General features: G+C 33.7%; 2 protein-coding genes across 3 annotated transcripts in view; one reads left to right on the forward strand and one right to left on the reverse strand.

The window, feature by feature from the left end:
- Nucleotides 1-1,475: 1,475 nt before the first annotated feature.
- LOC127971068 (prolactin-like) lies at nt 1,476-5,423 on the reverse strand. Its single transcript, XM_052573827.1, has 6 exons — nt 5,358-5,423; nt 4,985-5,072; nt 4,666-4,859; nt 3,634-3,741; nt 3,113-3,292; nt 1,476-2,088 (listed from the first exon to the last, which is right to left on the reverse strand). The coding sequence occupies exons 1-6, from the start codon at nt 5,421-5,423 to the stop codon at nt 1,897-1,899; spliced, it is 828 nt and encodes a 275-aa protein (XP_052429787.1). The 3' UTR covers nt 1,476-1,896.
- A 6,134-nt stretch (nt 5,424-11,557) lies between these two features.
- Nucleotides 11,558-21,348, forward strand: part of LOC127975523 (protein kinase C-binding protein NELL2) — a 41,954-nt gene continuing 32,163 nt past the window's right edge. The window contains exons 1-8 of one of the 2 annotated variants that reach the window (XM_052579675.1): nt 11,558-11,887; nt 12,523-12,651; nt 18,301-18,451; nt 19,636-19,809; nt 19,911-20,007; nt 20,108-20,180; nt 20,258-20,340; nt 21,059-21,187. In XM_052579675.1, the coding sequence (XP_052435635.1) occupies nt 11,836-11,887; nt 12,523-12,651; nt 18,301-18,451; nt 19,636-19,809; nt 19,911-20,007; nt 20,108-20,180; nt 20,258-20,340; nt 21,059-21,187 (888 nt within the window). In that variant the 5' untranslated portion in view covers nt 11,558-11,835. The remainder of the gene's footprint in view (nt 11,888-12,522; nt 12,652-18,300; nt 18,452-19,635; nt 19,810-19,910; nt 20,008-20,107; nt 20,181-20,257; nt 20,341-21,058; nt 21,188-21,348) is intronic. The other variant, XM_052579668.1, reaches the window with a different exon arrangement.

A 21,348-nucleotide genomic window follows, 5' to 3' on the forward strand; every position in this document is an offset into this window, starting at 1 on the left:
CATAACAGAAGATTTTTGAAATAGAAATACAAAGAAGTTTCTCTGTCTTACTATCACTTTTGATCAGTTGAATGCATTGATGCTAAACATTTTTTTAATATAAATATAACATGTATTTATTTTAAATACATTTATTAAATACATATTTTAAATAAATATATATTTTTATAAATATATACACACATTACACCCCAGTGGAATTCGTCAAGCAATGTATATAACCTCAACTATTGTTAAAATGTGGGTGCAATTTCATATTTTAATTGAAATTTTTATGAGAGTAACAGAGGCAATCATTATATTTATGCTTGATATCAAATTTATCAGTACAAAGTCATGTCATACTGTATAACAGCATCATTATTCTAGTGTTACTGTATGGCAATGGCCTCACCCTTAAAAATAAACTTTGTTTTGCCCTCTGACAGAGTCTCTCAGTTTTCTTTCGTATTTCCTGTTGAAATGTGGGCGGGGCATATAAAAAATATTTTTTTATAGATGGCCAACAGTCTCGAGTCACGTCACAGCCACAAACCATCATGTACTTGCTTTTTTAGTTGGTTGCAGATAATATTAGAAAGCATTTAATATGACAAAATGTCCAAGATTTATGAATAACTTTAATCCAAGAAGAGAACATCTATAAATTTGGCAAAAGTTTTATGCATGTACGATCAAAAACTAAAAGACATGGACTAAAAGCTACAAAAGTCAAATTTTGGGTTCTTGCGGTCCTTACTATGGTTTACAAATAATGCAGTTTTTCAAAACAGAACTAGACTTTTTCCTCCTTGAACATGACAGTGCACCTGAATATGTGACACATGGTCTGGTAAAATGGTAGAGTTCAGGCAGAAGCACAGGCCCCAGTAGTGTAACTCTAGTGTAATTCAATGCCTTTCTGTCCTACTGTATGAAGATTAAGCTGTCGTTACATGCAGAGAGAACACACAACTCCCACCCAGATATAATTAAATAATTATTAATCCCAAATGCACGTGCAGGTTTGCCTAGCCCAAATTAGTGATGAAGGAAATGTTTGTTCAGCACATTACGTGTTTTTTTTATTTTTTATTATTATTTTCTTTCTGCAAAGTAGATAAAATAAGAGATAATGAAATCAAATTAAAATGTAAAATATGTATTAAAATATGACTTATCCATAAATACTAATAAAATGCAACAAAATATGCAACATAATACATTGACAATTATAAAATTAATTAACATTCGACACACCCACACAAATATATATATATATATATATATATATATATATATATATATATATATATATATATATATATATATATATATATATATGTATATTACAGAATTATTTTCAAGCTCCAGTGTTGTGTGGTGGGAAGTGTGGTTGCAATACCATTTTAATGTTTCATTCAAATTCTTTAATAAATACAGTAAACATTGGGTCTGTGCTGAAGAATCTACAGTTTTAATGTCTTTTTTTTTTTTTGGCATCTCAGTTCATCCAACGAAAATTTTCTTTCTCATTGATAAAATTTGAAAACATAAAATAACAACATGATTAAGAGGAGTTTGACTTATTTGGAATTATAAATATTAAGCACTTGGTACATAGAAAAATATTTTAAAGAATGAATTGACTTTACAGGCAATTTCCTGTAAAGAGGCTAAACAATTTCTCCCTCTATTACTATGTATGTTTTTGATAATTATAGCAATACATTGGTTTGGAGTACTAGAGTATGAAGCGATGCAAAAAGTCAGGTTTATTGACTGGGATCTGGTGAAGTCTTAACGGATGGTGCAGAATCGAACATGCTTGATATGTTGGGACCAGCATTTGTCCATTGTGCTGTTCTTTAGTGCAGGTGAAAGGCCATTGTTTTTTTTTATTTGTTGTTTTTTAATCTAACAGTGGTGCTCAGGTACGATTCTGCACTTAAGAATCTTTAGATAGTTCTGGACTTTGTTCGAATCACGGCGAAAGCAGTACAGGAGCTCATAGTTGCTCATGGCCTCTCCGCTGTCAGATATAGGAAGCATGGTTTCTGCTGCAGACAGCCCTGTCACAGAGTTGCCAAGCATTCCCAGTACTCTCATCTGACAGAGGACGAGACAGAAAAAACAATGAATGAATCACAGCGTTCTTCACAGACAGGGTACAGAAAGTTCACTAAATGTTTATTGTCAACCACAGCAGGTCTGAATACTTTTATTTAACTTTTTTTCCTATCCTGTTCCAGTGTTTGATTAATTGGGATAGTTAAATAATTTGTCATAAAAATATCACTTAGTAGGAACCTAAGAATTTGAGACCAAATGTTGGTTTTGTCATTGGTTAAACTGTACATTTCCCACTAAGTAAAGAAAATATTTAGTATATAAAAAAAAAAATTTGCCTGCAAATGGAGAAAATATTTATATAAATTACATATAAATAAACATTACATTTTAATGTAATTTCTACTATAATAAATGAAATATTTTGAGAAATGCGATTTTCTCTCCCCTTAGATTCTGGTAATATTCATAATTTGCAAGTCATATAGTATGGATTATATAATATGATCATACTTATTTTTATATCTGACAAATATGAGGAAAATGCATATTTACATTACCAAATTGAGATATAATACTGCACTTTAAACCTAATACCTATCTAACATGATAAGCATATAAAAGTTAATTTGAAATTGTTTTAACTATAAAAAATAAATATTATACTACTAAAATTATATATATATATATATATATATATATATATATATATATATATATATATATATATATATATATATATATATTACAATATTTATTTCTTGAATATTGTCATAATGATCACTTTCAATGTATCATTTAACTGTTAGATGCATTAAAAAAATTAAGATAAAATGTGCTTGATTCCAGCTACTCTTTACTAATATTTATAATTTTATATTTAGTGATATTTGATCCAACATACCTAATACTCACAACAGAAAACATCTCTTATGCTGAGTATGAATAGTATGAAAACCAAAGATCTTGTGGAAAGTGCCTGCAGTAACTTATGACACATCATACTCATAACTACAATCGGTGTCGCACACCTTTTCTTATTTCCTGCTTTGATGTGACTCACCTTCTCAGCTACTTTCTCCACTCCTTTCCTCAGCTCATGGGCCATGTCACCCATCTCCAGGGCTTTGTTACTGCTGAAGCTGTTGAAGTCCTGCTGGTGAGCCATGCTCTGGTGCAGCTGGAACAGGGGGTCCCTCCAAGCCACCAGCAGTTTAAGAATCACCTCTGTTAACTCTTCACGCTGACACACAAGAATTAGAACCACAGTTATGACAAGAACAGTATCTGAAGTCTCATTTCTACATGTTCTACAGATTTGTCTGAAATTATATATAACATACTAATGAGGCTTGAGAGTTTGAGGAGTTGCTGTGTTACTTAATTTAGCAGGTGTGACTTTAAGTGCATTAATTGATGGGACAGTTCTCTTGGGGCAGGCTGCAGTTAAGTGCTTTGCTCAAGGGTACAGAGGTGATATGACAGTAGTGGGATCAGAGAACACAGTCCATTAATGACAAGCAATGGCAGCAGAATCACGTGATGAATTTATAGGAAGATGGCTGATTCGAATGTTATACTCACAGCTAGTTTCTGTGCATTCTCTTTGCCGTTTGGAGTCAGTATGCTGGAGGTGTGACACTTGCGGTAGATCTTTCCAATAGAATTTTTGCTGGGAAGGAAATACTGTTCCTTCAGAAAAAAGAAAAAGAGAGAAGATGGGGGGTGGGGGGCATTCAGTTTGCATATAGTTATTTAGTTTATTAATTTTACAATTTTATATAAATATAGTTGTATAAAATATTTGTAGAATAAAATAATAATTTATCAATTCAGTCAACTTTTAAATTGTATATAACTGATCAAATTGATTTGTGTACTTTTAAAATATCTACAATAGCTATTATTATTTAAGTTCAAATTGTATTATTAAAAGCTGTTAATTTCGAGTTTTCATTATGTATTTTAAATATCTAAAAAAGGCTAATATTATTTTAATTCACACTAGATGTTACGAAAATTGTACATTCGGTTGTTATGCATTTTATTATGCACTATATATAAAAAATTGTCAGATGCACTTAAAATATTTTTAAATGTCTATTCTTATTTAAACTAATATTTTATATTAACAAAAAGTTAATTTTGCTTTTATGATTTTATGAATGTTTTGATGCATTTTTAAACATCTAAAGTGTCTATTATTTTAATTAAAACTTGATATTAACAAAAACAGTTTTTGAATTGAAATTTGTTGCTATGATATTAGCAAAAATAGATTATTTTATCCGTGATATATATATATATATATATATATATATAAATATTTCAGTCAATTTATGCAATTTATGTTTTTTTTGTATGTAGTTTTTTGTTTATTATAGATAAGTAGATTATTTAGTTTAGATAATTACTTTAAGTAATAGTTATACAAATTTACAATTCATATACTGTGCATTTTGATATACAGGTACATTATAATTTTTTCTAAAATGCATTCTTGCATTACAAAATTTGAATATAACACTGTAGCATCTGGACAACATTTTACAGCCTCCTCACTTTACAAAGACTGTTGCATTAGAACATTTAGTAGAAGAGACAGATGTGACTCACAAACTCTGAGTGCAGATCGTTGGAGAGGCTGTGCATTCTGGCAGAGTGCTGAATGACCCTGTCGAAGAGATCTGCCAGGGACGGGACGTGACATCCTGATGGCCCGTGTGTGCAGATGGGCGCGGAGCTGACCCGGCTGTGAGGATCCAGGCACAGAAGTGCCACAAGCAGCACAGCCACTGCCCACAGAGACAAACCAAAAGAGAGAGAGAAATAGAGACAGAGAGTAAGGGAGCAGAGGGTTAGAGAAATTCAAAGTTCCTCCGAGAAAAACAGGAGAGTACATCCACAGATTGAAAAAGAGTTTCTGATTTCTAACTGTAGTCAGCCTCATGGGCTTCAAAAGCTAGTGGGTCTCCTTGAATCAGAGCCTCTGTCAGTTCATAGAAATACCTTGCTTCAGGCTCCTAGACATTCTGAGAGAAGAGGAGAGGAGAGGAGAGGAGTGGAGAGGTTGTGGAAAAGCAAGGGTCGGACTGCTATTTAAAGTGCCCAGAGTTTAGATGATGAGGGATGAATCTGCCCATTAAAAAGAAGGGAAGAACGAAGGGGGCGGGCATGAAAGTGTGCGTGCAGATGATGGCGTGATTGTCACAGTCCATCGTGTCTGTTCCTTCAATCAGATGGTGACTAATGTAGCTTTCCCCCACCAAAGTCCCTGAAGGCTGCACACTTCAATTTTGTGTTCTTACCTCTTTAACTCTCTCTTTCATCCGTCCTGTCATCTGACCCATGAGAGTAACCCGGGTGACTGGCATGCTTGCCTTCTGACATCCAAAATGTCAAAACTTGAAATAGTTATTGTAAGGAATAAATAGTAAGAGACAGAGATGGACTGGGTTGTTTTTAGAGTTTATAATTAATTCAGCTCTGTTAGTGTTCAGTAATGCACTGGAATAATTCCAAAAACTGGAAAAAGTCATACATTAAAGTAAATATATATAGTAAATAAAAAATATGAATTTTTTCTTGCATCGTAACATTAAATGGTGGTTAGAAATAAAGAAATTATTTATATTAACATGCATAAAATATTATGTTATTATCCTATAATTTTTGAATTTGTACCTTCTTAGTAAGTTCTTAGAAAAAATTATATTATATTATATTATATTATATTATATTATATTATATTATATTATATTATATTATATTATATTATATTATATTATATTATATTATAAATATTGAGGAGGATTGTATTAAAATGTTTGGAGAAGAGAATATTTTTAAAATATAAAAATATTTGTATGAGGTATGAAATAGGAAGAGAGTGAAAATGTGATATTTTTGAGTGTTTTTTTTTTTTTTTTTTTTGAGAGTCGCTTAAGTTGAACACAGTGTTCACTGCTTCTGTTTTTTTTAAGACTCAGTTCACTCAGTGTGAACACACTGATCTGACAAAAGCCAACAATCATTGCAATTTGATGTTTGATTTTGCAAATAATTTCTTTAAATTCAACATGTCTTGCTGCATGTGCTCTGTAAGAGACACTTGACCCTCAGACATTTGTGTTCGTGTGGTTGGATGTTCAGTACCACTGTGTCGACCATCATACGCCACCCAACCCTCAAGACACGATATGTGTGTCTATGACAGGTTGACTTTAAACAGGATGGAAATATGACGTCAGACAGCTGGATAGGCTGTGGGACTATTATTAGAAACAAAATCTTACAAACTGTCATAAAACAGTGAAGTGTTCTCTCAAATGTTCAGGGATGAAAATAGTATTCGGACAGAATGCCACTTCATATGATGATATGTGTAAAGCAAGATGACAGAAGGGATAGGGATCAGGTGAATGGATATAACTCTGTAGATGAACCTTATCTACAACTAAATATAGTTTTCCTTTATTGCTTTAGTGCTGAAGTATTACTCTTCCATTCAAAGGTTTGGGGTTAGTAGAGGCTTTTTTTTAAGATTTATTTTTGGCTTCATTATGATAGGACAGCATAGAGCTGACATGTAATGGAGTGGGAATGTTTTGCTTTTATGTAAAAGCAAAAGTTGGTAATTTGTAAATACCGCCATAACACAGAAGAGAAAAGAAAAGATTTGGTGACTTATTTTTGAATTATATACAGAGAAGTCCCTTTTAGTATGGCCTGAGTCTTTAGTTTAGTTTAGCTTATCCCATGACTGTACATATAGTAGGACAAATGGTTTAGGGGTTAAATTAATGTTATTTAATATAAAAAGGTTTGGTTGTATATCAAACAGTTTGCTAAATAAAATGGGACACAGAAAGCTAAGAGGATCCAGCACCACGGACAGCAACTTCTTCAAGGCAGGATATTTGAACCCTTCTTTTGAAAATGTGCAGGAAGGTTAAGGGTTTAAAACATGAATCGTGTCCATGGGATGACTTTTACTCTGTAAAAGTCTAAATGGGAAGTTCAGGCGTAAAGAAAGAACTTAAAAAAAAAAAAAAAGCCATTTTGAATCATACTGTACACTGAGTGGCTAAATGCCAGAGTGACATTTTCACCCATTAACAAACAAAAAGTTGGACAAATGCACTCTCAAGAGCACTTTAGACAATATAGTACATAAATGTACAAAAATAGCATCAGTATGTTTTTAAACCTTTTAAAAATGAAAGCATTCCAAAAACTACTTGGAAAGATTTCTTAGAAATGTCCAGATACACAATGTTGTTTCCTGACCTCTTGAAAACTTTACATGTACTGAAGGCCAGGCTCATGTCAAATGTATTAAATCAAATTGGACATCACTATTTATTTTATAGTAAAATACTGTTACATTAACAGTTTTTGGAAGTGAAAGATCAAGTCCTCTTATAATTTCAGTGAAAACTGTAAATTGACATTCTCAGAATTGCCCGTATGATAGCTCATGCTTATTTTAATATATATATATATATATATATATATATATATATATATATATATATATATATATATATATATATATATATATATGTATATGTATATATATGTGTATATATATATATATATATATATATATATATATATATATATATATATATATATATATATATATGTATGTATATTTACTTTTTTTTCTTATTTTTGTTTATTTTTATTAGGTATGCACATTAAGGTTTGATGTCATCTTAGTTTTAGTATAATGTTTACTACTATGATGGAGTTTGATATTTTTTGCATTTGTTTATTGTTTATTTTTTTACAGTGTACGTTATAATGCTTTTTCTTTTTTTATTATTATTATTTTTTTTTACTTATTTAGAATATATATATATATATATATATATATATATATATATATATATATATATATATATATATATATATATATATATATACATATATATATTCCAGTCATCAACAATATTGTAACATGAAAATAATGGACATTTCAAAATGTTAATTTTGGAATCTGTAAATCCGTAGTTAAAATAATTTTTAAACTTCAATTTTTGTGAAATGTTTGGTTTGAAAGATTATAATTTTTTCAAATTAATTCCACTCCCTTAGATAATTTATCTAATGCGATGACATTTTACTAAATTTCTAATTCATATTTAATAGTGTCTAAATGCTTTTAGAAATGGTGTGTATTGCTCAGCTGATTATCAAAGCCTCTGTCTGACATTTTCATCACCCAGAAAGGTTGTGGGTGGACAGTCCAGCATAGCACTCTGTACACAGTTCAGATTAATTTGGCAACATTGCTTTTTAGAGGTTCTGCATGAAGACTCCACTGGTGGCCCACATGCACTTAGCTTCATTTGTGTTTTGGTTCAGATGGGTTGTTATGTTAACTGGCAGGCTGCATATGCATACATGGCATGACACGGGTTGGCAGAGGTCTTCACGTTTGGCTGCATGTTCATGTAGTGTGCAGCACTTAAACTCGCATGCTTTTGAATCACGCTTATGTTTTGGCAGCAAGGAGACATACCTTTGACCGCTTGCACTGGCTCACATGGCTCATCATGATGGCGTAAAGTGGACTGATGTAAGCTAATTTTTTTTATTTTGTGCAATGAGTAGTCATTGCTGAGGTTGTGTACAGTACATGTGAATCATTTTGGACTTTAATTACCTAGTGCTTTTTTATTTTTATTTTTTTTATTTGTAACATATTTAGCAAGATGGAAAATTATGCAAACTACAGTATATGTTTTGCTACTGAATTGTTTTGCAAAAATCAGAGTCATTTTTGAAAACATTTTACAGGTGTTTCACATGTTTTTTTTTGTTTGTTTTTTCAGCAGTGTTACACCTTGTACTGGCACTTTTGTCTGTATTTTTTTTTCTTGGTCAGTTGCACAGCACAGCTGGTCCTGTGAATACTGAGTGCACCTTAACAAATACATTTGTATATTTCTACATTATACACAGTATATGCAGTAAACAAATATGTTATATTAATCTATCTATTAAATATCTAAAATGTAATTGCTTTTAATTAGAATTTTTATGCACATTCATTTCTAAGAAATTTATATATTAATACAGTTTTATATTTTATACGTTGTGTGTGTATACAATACACAAATATACTATATATATATATATATATATATATATATATATATATATATATATATATATATATATATATATATAGTCATATATATATATATATATATATATATATATATATATATATATATATATATATATATATATATATATATATATATATATATATATATATAGTCATACAAACAAATATACGTTTAGATATCTGAGAAACTGTGTCTGTTTGTTCCACTAGATGTCAGCATTGTATATCTATACTGTATATTGTTTCTTAGCCAACTTTGCTTCCTTTTTACTTGTTGCTTATCTACATATTGGTAGTTAATACTGTAATATGTTTTATTATTATGATTGTAATTATGTGGGTATTACTTGCATTCAAAACGTTTTATAATTTATTGCAATGTATGATAATGTCAAGTCTTAACTAGTGTACAGTTCAACTACTTTTTATATGTTCTTATGCTGTACTCTTTATGAATGCTTTTAAAACAGGCTGCATTGTAACAGTCACAATTATATATATATTAGGAATGTGCACTAAAAGCTTTAGAAGATGAGAAATCCTCCTTCTTGTGCTATGTTAGCTGCGTATCAGAAAAAATACATATTGAATGACCACCTAACATTACAGCCACCATCCGAAGGGGACTTGAAGAGGTTAAAAGGCTCAAAATATTATCCTTAACCATGGGGGATCATAAAGAGGAGTATACTAAAAACACTCTCTGTCTCACTCAATCAAAAACAGTGTGGTTTTTATTATTCTCTCTAGTGAAGAGAATGATTGCAGCACTCATACTGCAGTCCCCAACTGCTACTTTTATTGGAGGCCACAAAAATTGTCATGTAGACAGGCTGTTGTCTGAAACACTTGTTGTTATGTAGTGCCCAAACTGATAAGGAGGACAGCTACCTCACTGTGGATTGCTTTCTAAGCTACCTTCTGTCTCACTGATGCCTTGAGCTGTCATTGTGGAAACTGAAAGGTGCGTGCAAAGACATCCAGCAGTTTCTCTCTCACTTTCTTTCTGTTTTCACAACAGGTTTCTGGTTTCTATGCATTTAGATTAATACCATGTATATTGCATACAGTGGTCTAATAAATAATAAGTGATGGTGGGATCTTGTAATCAGATTTATAGGTTCACCATCCAAATGATTCATTAATAATGCATGAGCTTTCACTGCACATGCACACACGGAAATGCCACGTGTTTTTTTATTTTTTATTTTTTTTATGCAAAGCATTGAAACCACATTCTCATGGACACAAAACAGATGCAAGAAGCATTTTTTGGAAAGCCAGCCATTTTAAAACAGTGCTCTGCTACATGTATCACAAGTGCAAGACTGACGCGCATCATAAAATCCCTTTTTGATTGGTCCTGCAATTATTAATTATGCCTCACATGACCTTCTTCTTTGACCCTTCTCCATATGCAAATACACTGCAGATGCCATGGCAACGTGTCTTAGTTATTTCAGTGAAACAACGCTGGATATCCAAGCAACAAAATCTCTCCCATGCTTTTAGTAGATGAATATTTAATCAGTTCCTCTCCACTGATTTACATTAGTTATTGTAGGTCATTTTCATGTTGGGGATCATCATCATCAGTATCACATTTAGATTTTTTTACATAAATGAGCCAACAGTAATTATACATTTCATAAAATGATCACAGTAATTTTAAGAACCCTGAATATCTTAGAACTTTAATACCTGTTTTAACATAATAGCTGGTGCGGCCTTTTGTATCTTGACTGTCCGAGACTTCCGCTGACATTCGCCTCCAACTATTTTAGCTGAACAGAAACAATTATGCTGCTTGATTTTGCAAACTGGTATTTGTTATTGTATTATTTTTGATTTATCACTGTAACACACTGGTTCTTAGCGCTTATTACTGCACTTTGTTACTCTTCTAGTTATTTACCTTTATTGGAATGTTTGTCGGAAGTCTCGCACATAATGTTTACTTAAATGGTGTACAGTTCCATACATTTCAGGTGAAATTCCATACAATTCATACATTTCAGGTGAAATTTGTTTATATTAAAAATAAAAATAGATTTTATGGATTTCTAGCTAAATGTAAACCGTTAAACAATCGTAAGACTAATATTAAAATTCACGAAACAACCACAAGTTTGAAACAAGCTTTATCCCCAATGTAGAAAAAAATCATCAATGACAGGTTTTTAAGTATTTGAGCTTGTAAAAATGTTGACTTTTAATAACAGCTATTATTGTGATATTGTATGCGTAATGTGTGTATCTGCAAACTTAAAATGTTATATGAATTTTTATAGGCTGAACCACGTGCATGACCAGCAGGTGGCAGGATTTATGAGCTGCAGGTGCGTGTGTTCAATCTCTCTCTCTCTCTCTCTCTCTCTCTGGTCGTGAGGGAGGACAGAGGCACCTGCATCTTTCCACGGACAGCTCATTCACAAAAGGACATTGCCTCCCCAGAAGCTGAATTTTCGCCTCATGGAGTTTTCATTCTTGCTTTATTTCCCCGTGTTTATTTGCTAAAGTTCTGGCGAAGTGTAATGAGGGTTTGAGGATGCGTTTATTGGAGATGCATCACTGAAACCCATCTCGCTCAGTATCCAGCAGAACATCAGCATGATGGAATAGGCGTTTCTCTCCCCTCCTTCGCAATGGGATTATTCAAACTTTATTTTGCGTTTTGCAATCTCGGACTTTTCTGTGGTAAGCTTTGGTATTTATCCGATGTTTTATCGCTAGTTAATTTAGGCAACAGGATTGGTGCTGCTATGAGATAGTTATTTTTGCTTAGTGGATGGTCACACTAAATACTTACAGTGTTTGGGAAACCGAAATGTTGAGACATGTGTACAGATATTTAAGCATTCTGTATAAATGTGTTCTAACTTATTTAAAATTGGTATAGCATATAATAAACATTTAAAATAATAATAATGCAACTGTGGAATACCTGTAAACTGTAAAATTAGCTTACCATAAATTGAAAAAGTTATACATGTAATACTGTAAAATCCTGTATTTTTATTTTATTTTATTTTACTTTTTATTTTTTATTTTTATTTTTATTTTTTTTTTATTTATTTTTTTGGGGGGGGGGGGGTATTATTTAATTTATTCAAGGCTACATATTTTAATTATTGTTAATTAATTATTAAATGTGTATTAAATTTAGATTTTCTGTGATTTTTTTGTAAGTAGAACTGAGCATATGTTTATAATGCTCAGTATTGATTAACTTGAATATATATATACAATATTATCACTAAACACTATTATTATATTTAATTGCTTTTATTCAATTCTGTTTGTAAGTGATTCCATATGTTTATTTTCCTTAGTTTCAGGTTTTGGGGTTGATCCAGCATTACATGTGGATATCTTCGAGGAGTTTGATAATGTGAAGTCAAGTGTTGGAGTTTCCCAGGTCCAGGGGTTCCACAATGAGACCAGAGCGTATCTGTTTGAAGGTGCGTATAACTGGCATTTAACAAGTCAATCAAATTGCTTTTGTTTTAGTATCAGTGTGTAACTGACATCACAGCAGCTTTTCAGAAGAAAAAAAAAATGCATTCACAGTGAGCTTCATCAATTTAGAGGAATTGGAATCTATTGTCAACATCTGGTGAGACGAAACAGCCAAGCAGACAGCTGGTTTAGAACGGCATAATTCCAGATCCCACTTAATCTCTCATGAAAAATGGATCAACCCAACAGTGAAGCATCAATCCCAGGAGTAAACAGGCTCCTGTGTTGAGCAGCAAGTTCTTGCCCATCAAAGAATTGTCATCCCATTCAGGAGATGTGGTTAATGAGGACGGCGAGTAGAGAAGGGAATAACATCTGGCTCCGCTGCTCACTCTGAATGCCAGGATGATGCTGTTTATGGCTCTAGAGTTACAGTATGATAAATAGAACCAGTTACCAAAGAAGTCGGTTTCTAGGGCTCTAAAAATTAATTTCCATGTCATTGACTGCTGCCCTTTCCAGTCTTGCGTACTCTTTTCTTCTCTTTTCTACTGTGCTCTTTCTATAACTATGATGAATAGATAAGTCACTAACCAAAGTATTCAGCTAGGTTTTGAAAACAGATACAGTATGTGAATAATCTATTTGTTTATTCTCTTTTAAATCGTTATTCTATTCCATACTATTTCCGATCTACTGTATTTTATTTATTTATTGTCTATTCCTTGCTTTGTTCTGTTCTGTCCTTGTCTTCTCTTGCATTATCATATTATAGTCTTTGTTTATTCAATTACATTTCTTATCTAATATATTCTGTTCTATTCTGTTTTATTGAATGTCTGGTCTACTGCATTCTTTTCCATTTAGTTTTATTCTATTCTTTGCCTGTTCTATTATACATAATCCTATCTGCATTCTGTCTCCTTTATTTTATTCATATCTGCTGTGTTTAATTATTTTATGTTCTATTTGTGTAGTTTACTTTATTTGGTTCTGTGTCTGCTCTTGTATTCTATTCTATTCTATTCTATTCTATTCTATTCTCCTTTTTTGCACTATTCTGCTATTTCTGTCCTTTGTTCTTTTCTATTCTATTCCACTGTTTATTTGGAGGGCTGTTTTAGCAGACCTTCCTATAGCATCGGTGTCCCTCTGGTGATTTATAGCTGGTTGTTTATTCAGATTGATATCCCGCTTTGAGCAGTTTGGGGTTAAGTGTCTTGCTCAAGGGCAAAATGGTGATGGCCATTCTCTGCTTTCTGGCTCAACCAGTCTTAAGCACCTTAGGACAAACCACCAACCTTTTAGTTGCTAAAGCGCTATGCTGTCACCACTCCCGTGACCTACGATGATGACAGATTTTTATGCATGCAGTAATGTTCTAGGTTTGCAATTAGCCAGCATCTGTGTCATCACTTCTGTTCCGCACTGCAGTATGAATGGTGTATGAGACGTTGCTGCTCAGGGGAATGTATTCATATTGTATACGTTGTGCATGTGCAACTGTACACCCATACATATACACACAAACATTGCATTAGACAGACTTAGGATGCATGCATATTTGGTAGAAAAAAAGTCAAAAGACATTCTGGGATAAGCAGAAGCATTTGATATGAGTGGAGGCAATAGTCTTGTTCTAATTTGGGAAGATGGCACCTCAACAGTATTGATTGGCACTCCAGTAAATGCCAGTGGGATTGTGGAATTGGGATCTAAGAGACAGGCTTCAAGACAAGGTCATAAATGTGCAGAATGCAGATGAGAGACCTATCAATGTCCATTAATGACATCCATGCTGTGCTGTTTATTCAGGAGAAGAAAGAAGAAAATAGAAGAGAGGAGGAGGAGGAGATATTAAAGATAATTCAAGGATAAACACATTATAATGTCCCTGTAGACAGACATTGTGGTATTGAGTAAGTGCAAGTGGGTGGTATGAACAAAATCTTGTATCATGGTATGAGTAATTTTCTATCACAGTTATATATTTGTCACAGTACGCTCACAGACAAAAGCTGTACCCAAAAAAGGCACTGATTTGTACTTGTAAAGTAATAAAATGGTACTAATATGTACAATTAACTGGTAAATTAGGTGCAAAAATGTACATTTTCACCTTTTGTACTTTAAGGGAACATTTCAAATAAAGCTTTGCCCCTTTTAACTTAGAGTGTAGTTATATTTGTTGGAAAATTAACAAAAAATAGTATATGTATTGCATAAAAAATAAAATCTTGGAGAATGGATTGAAAGGCAAAGACCCCAAAACTTGTCGGTATTTACTCATCATTATTAACCCATATGTATTTTATGGAATGCAAAACATGAATTTTGAAATATTCTGTATACTATATTCAATATGATGAAAGTGAATGAGAAATGAGGCTGTCAAGCTCCAAAATGTCAAATTAAGCTCCAAAAATGACAATAACTGAGTAGGTTCTTTTTAATGAATCTGTTGATTCAGTTCACAAATCCTGAATGATTCATTCATGAATTAAACTAACCAGTTGACTGAATCAGTGAATAATGACTTAAATGTTGTTCATATGAGACATTTGGACCACTGTTAATATGTTAATGTGGTTTTACATTAAAAAATGTCACCTTTTATGTTTGGAATGACATGAGACTGAGTTCATAATGACAGAACTTACATTTTTGGATAAACTATCCCTTTAAATACTTTATTAAGCTTACTTTGTTATTTCTATTTCTATACTATTTCAAAAAAAATATCTTCAGTTGAATCATAGTTGAATCTGTACCCTTGAACTGTTGTAACTTCATGTTAAACATCAGAATGCCTAAAATACATCTGCAAGTCTGAGTGTAGCTGTGTTTCATTAAATAACTTGTCCTGACTGAATGAATTAATGAGTCAATGGATGGAGCAGTGCGGAAGCAATCAATAAAAGAAAGAAGTTTGGCTCAGTTGTACCTCTTCTGTCAGACCTGTGTTTGCTAGATCTTTTAAGTGCCAGGTTCAGATTCCTGCTCATTCATGCGCTATTTGAGCATGCAGCAGCCAAGAGGGACATCTGCTAAGTGCACTGATGCAGTCTGGACCAGACAAATACTATATTTCACTTGTATCACTCATCCTGCATTCCCCAGCTGAGATTCCATGTCTCGACTTTGTGTCTGCAGCAGGTCGATGAGATATTTCGCAGGGACTTCAATGAATACTTCACCCTCATGTTATTTCAAACCTAACTTTCTTTCTTATGTAGTACGCAAATTGAGATGCTTATCAAATTAAAATGGCACAAGTATGAGTAAATTAATTTTCATTTTTGTGAAAACTATTCCCTTGATACATGAATCTGTGGCATTTCTACAAACCAAACCACTGCTTTGAGTCACAGAATAATAGACCTCTGTCTTCTGATTAATGCAATGTTAACTTTAGGAGAGTAGCTTGCTCGTTTTGTCATTATAACAGGCCTTGAATAATTCAGAATATTTTTGTGCTCAGTGGTGACTGTGTACTCATGGCCTGGAATTTAGATAGTCTAATGTTCCTTAAATGAGATTAATAAACTAGAATCTTTAATGTTTATTTAAAAACTTACTGATAGATAAAATAATAATTTTTGTTATTAAATGTATTTGATATGCATTTTTTTAAATCTTTTAATTTATTATTTATATTTATATTTAAATATTTAGCTCACTAACTTTATTTATTAAAATTCAATATTTTGCTGACTTTGTACAAATTTGTACAGATTTGTAACAGATTTGTTTTTATTTAATTAATTATTTATATTTATTTATAATATTTAGCTCCTTTTATACTTAAAATTTTGTACTGATTTTATATTCATATTTTGCTAACTGTCTGCACAGATTTGCAACATTTATTTCTGTAATGTTTTGCTGACTAGTCTATCTGTACAGATTTGTAGCCATTTATTTAATTGTAATATATATATATATATATATATATATATATATATATATATATATATATATATATATATATATATATATATATAATTTGTTAACTCTCTGCACATATTTATTTATGTATTTAGAGCTAACTCTTTATCTGTACAGATTTGTAATTATTATTATTATTATTATTTATTTAATTATTTAATTATTTTTAAATATATTTATTTAGAGAGTCATTACTGGTAATCTGCATAATTTCCTTGCAGAAAGCCATCAACGATTTCCAGCTGCTCTCTGACCCTTAAATGCTGCAATCAAACGACTTGCCTTTGATTTACAGCACTTTATTACAACCCTCAATGATGAGTGGGATAGAAGAATAGTGCATCTGAGACCAAGTGTCGATCCAAGGGCAATCAATTCAGAGAGGTTTCCAAAATAAAGGTGTTTTCCTAGCCCTTCCCCAGAGGACTTTAATTTGATACTTGTGAACTGTCCTGGAATCCATTAGATCAGCTGCGGTGTCCTCTGTGGATTGTCGAGGTTACCAGGTTAGCTTCAGCTCACTGTCGTACAGTGTATTTGATTAATGAAGGTGCTGAAACTCCGCCTCATTCCTGGTGTACAATAGGCACATGGCTGGGGCTTACAGCTCCCCTGAGCTTTACTTGACAATAGCTAACAGTTGGCCTTTATGTGTGATCGAGTGTGTGTGGGTTGCATGTTTTTTTTTTCCCTGTGAGAGGATCAGACCCAGACATTTTTTATATTTTGACAGGACTGATTTAAACATTCATCCCTGAGGAGACAGTCAACTTCCTGTCTCCTTCTCATCCAACTCATCAGCTTTCCCAATGTGTTTCCTTTCTTTCTGCTTTTTCTATTTCCATTCCATTGCAACTCTCATCGGTGTTAGAACATGACCTGCAAGTCATCTTTAATGAAAAGATGATGCAAATCATCTTTTCCTTAAAATTGTCCTTTGTATGCTCAAAGTATAGCTTTATTACCTTGAGAAAGTTATCTTCTAGAATTCCCATTCATCTCAATGGTTGTTGCTCAGCGACCACCAACTTTAGCCTTTAGTTCTTGAACTGGTAAATATACAGTATATATTCTTTTCATTGTCCTAAACCCGTAGCAACTGTGCTGGTTTGTGATGTCACAAGGCAGCAATTAATATATGTAATTATATAAAATATATGTAATTTATATCTTGTTTTAGCACAAAATGACATTAATGGCAATGAATGCTTTTTGAGATGGCAAAGTTGTTTTTACCTGCTGGCACTAACCGGACTATACTAACCAACCAAACTTTAACCTCTTGGTATTTATCATGCTCACTTATTCCGTTTAGTTCAGTGTTCACACTGGCTCCAGAGTGGATATTTTAACTTAAATGTCACCAGTTGGCCTCGTTGGCTTAAAACACCCATCTTAGTTCCATAGCTACATCATGGTCAGGAAACTAAAGGCTGTTTCTGCCTCTAAGCCACTTTGCTTGATACCAGTAGCCTAAATGTTTAACAAATTCAATTACATGCTGATGGTTGTGTTGAATACGTTACGTACTGTAGCTTGGCCACACAGAGTTGAATGGATCAAACACATCTGTGTGACCTGTTCTGGGATCTATAATATATAAAGCATGTAATATATTCTTTAATATATAATGCATGTAAATTGATTCAAGTTGAATGAGAAATTAATGTCTCCTTCACTGATTTTGTCACTCTCTCCATCAGGCACATTAAGGAATGCAAGAGTGTCCCTCAAGGCAGCAGAGAGAATTCTTCAGAAGCTGAGAGGAAGAACTGAGTTCACTCTTCTATTGACCCTCAAACAGGAGAAGTTCAGCTCCGGAGTGCTGCTGTCTATCCACTATGGAGATCAGAGGTGTCTTATCTATCTCTATCTGTCTGTCTGTCTGTCCATCCATCCCTCCATCTTTCAATCAGTATGCCTGGCTGTCTGTCTCTCCATCCATTCCATCTCTCTCTCTCTCTCTCTCTCTCTCTCTCTCTCTCTCTCTCTCCCTTCCTCTATCTATCTATCTATCTATCTATCTATCTATCTATCTATCTATCTATCTGTCTATCTGTCTGTCTGTCTGTCTGTCTGTCTGTCTGTCTGTCTGTCTGTCTGTCCGTTTGTACGTCTGTCTGTACATCTGTCTGTCTGTACATCTGTCTGTCTGTCTGTACGTCTGTCTGTACGTCTGTCTGTCCGTCTATCTGTCTGTACGTCTGTCCATCTGTCCATCTGTCCATCTATTCCTTCTGTTGGTTGATCAGTCTGTCTTTCTGTCCACCATCCATCCATCCATCCATCCACCTCTCTTTCCATCCCTCCTTCCTTCCTTCCTTCCTTCCATCCATCCATCATCCATCCATCCATCCATCCATCCGTCATCCCCTCTTTCCATCCCTCCTTCCTTCCATCCATCTGTCCACCCCTCTTTCCCTCCCTCTTTCCTTCCTTCCTTCCTTCCTTCCTTCCATCCATACCTCCATCATCCCTGCATCCCTCCATCCATCTCTCCCTCCCTCCCCCTCACTCCCTCCCTCCATTGATCCATCCCTCTGCTTGTCTATCTATTTGGCTGTTTGTGCTTTCATTCTTCCGGTAGGCTTTTGCTCCTGTAAAACCTTTGTCCTTTTTTTTCTGTTTTGATTTACTGTTCCTCAGAGGAACACATAATCTGTTTTCATGATGGGATGTCTGTAACACTTCTGATTGGGGTGTCCACTGACATTTCTTAAACACACACAGTATTGATTTTACCACATCTTTAAGGTCAGCACTCAGAGTCCAGGCCAAGAGATTCACGGATCACTGCTCCTCTTCACATTCATTCAAAACTATACATTCCCTTGGGCAGCATTATTCCCTGCTGCTTTGCCACATTCCAGAATTTAATAATGACTTCTTGGCAGCTTAACCTGCTGAAGTCTTGTGCATGGGAACATTAGGGCTAACAGAAATCATTTTGGCAGCAGTTATTTCCTGGAGTTCTTAGATTTTAAGCTTGATTATGACTTTTCACAAGGGTAAATCTGTTTTCTTGGCTTCCTCCTCAGGTTTCTGGAGGTAGAGAGCAGCGGTCTGCGTAATGAGATCCGTCTCTTCTTCCAAACCTCAGACCAGCGGCAGCAGAGAGAGGTCTTCCCCTATGGTCTAGCAGATGGACACTGGCACAAAGTCTCCCTGGCATTCAGCGCCACCCAAGTGGTGCTCCATATTGACTGCAACAGGTGAATGGCTTGAGAACCACCAGAGATAGATTTGAATGCCTTGTAGTAGTCCTTATTATTGGCCACTCATGTGTTGCTTTTTATTTTGGCTTGCTTTTCAGAATTTACGAAAGGATTGTGGAGATGCCATCTATGGACTTTCCCAGAGGAACAAACATCTGGCTTGGTCAAAGAAACGACGCCCATGGGTTTTTCAGGGTACAACATAATCTTGTACATTGAAAACAGACCATAGAATATGTAATACTGTTCATTTATCTTGTCTACATCTCTAACTTTCTTTCTGTCTTTCTCTCAGGGAGTGATGCAAGATGTTCAGTTGGTAGTCGTACCCCATGGATACATCATCCAGTGTCCAGATCTCAACCGTAGTAAGTGCATACGCTCAGAAAAAAATACCAATGCACTTTGTTTACTTGCTGGTAATGCATTCCCTCCACTTTTGCAGCTTGTCCCACTTGTAATGATTTCCATGGGCTGGTTCAGAAGATCATGGAACTTCAAGATATTTTGGCTAAAACATCAAGCAAGGTACTGTAAGCTTTTAAAAAATGTTTAGCATTGGGGTACCGTGTCTTTAACATGATTTTGCTGCTTGCTCAATTTTTATTATTTGGTGCTGATGCAAAACAGTTGTTCCTTTTATTCACACTTTCCTTAATTTCATTCTGTACAATGAATTTAAATTTGTAATATAGAAGTTAATTTAATCAATTTGCATGGGGGCTACATGAATAATAAATAAATCATTTGAGCAGGGAAATTCCAGTTTTCAGCGTGAATTGTATGGGACTGGATTAGAAGTGTATATGTTAAAATTAAGTGTTATTTTTTAGTTTTTGAGCAAAATGACAAAAGAGTTTAAATGACTTTAAATGAGGGCTATTATTTCAATTCTATTTCACTACTTCTTGAAAAATGTACATTTAATTCAGTGTGTTTCATTGTATTTAATTCTAAAATGTAAAATTGTTTTTGTTTAATCTGTCTCATTTTATTGGTGCTTACTTGATTGTCTTTCCACTATGCAATGTTTATAGTACTGGTTTGAATGTCGCTAGTTTTATGTGCTATATAGTCTGTTTATAGTGAACACCACCAAAGCTGCCTTTATCATAAATCTCTTATTTCCCTCTCCTTCTTAAATATATTTTTTTGCTTGCTCGTCATTTTTTTTATCGCCTCCCTCTATTGATTCATCATTCAGTCTCACCCTCTCTTCTTTCTCACGTCTTCATTGTACTTGTAGTTGGCACTTGCCGAAGAGAAGATGATGTACTTGGATGGCTGTTACTGTGAGAGGACATGCACCCTAAATCGAGAGATATACAGGGACGATGATGCTTGGATAGATGGATGCAGAAACTGTACATGCTCAGTAAGTTCATGCATTGCCTGGATGGGGTGAATTAGGAATTTAAACAACAGATGGCTCTCCAATTTACAAACACAAGAACCGTTCTCAATGAAAGCAATTTTCAGTGACAAAGAAACTGGAAGTCATTCCTTTTAGTAATAGCTGCGACGACATGAGTGACA

This window comes from Carassius gibelio, chromosome A4 (genome assembly GCF_023724105.1).
Source record: "Carassius gibelio isolate Cgi1373 ecotype wild population from Czech Republic chromosome A4, carGib1.2-hapl.c, whole genome shotgun sequence".
In the NCBI taxonomy this organism is placed as follows: Eukaryota; Metazoa; Chordata; class Actinopteri; order Cypriniformes; family Cyprinidae; genus Carassius; species Carassius gibelio.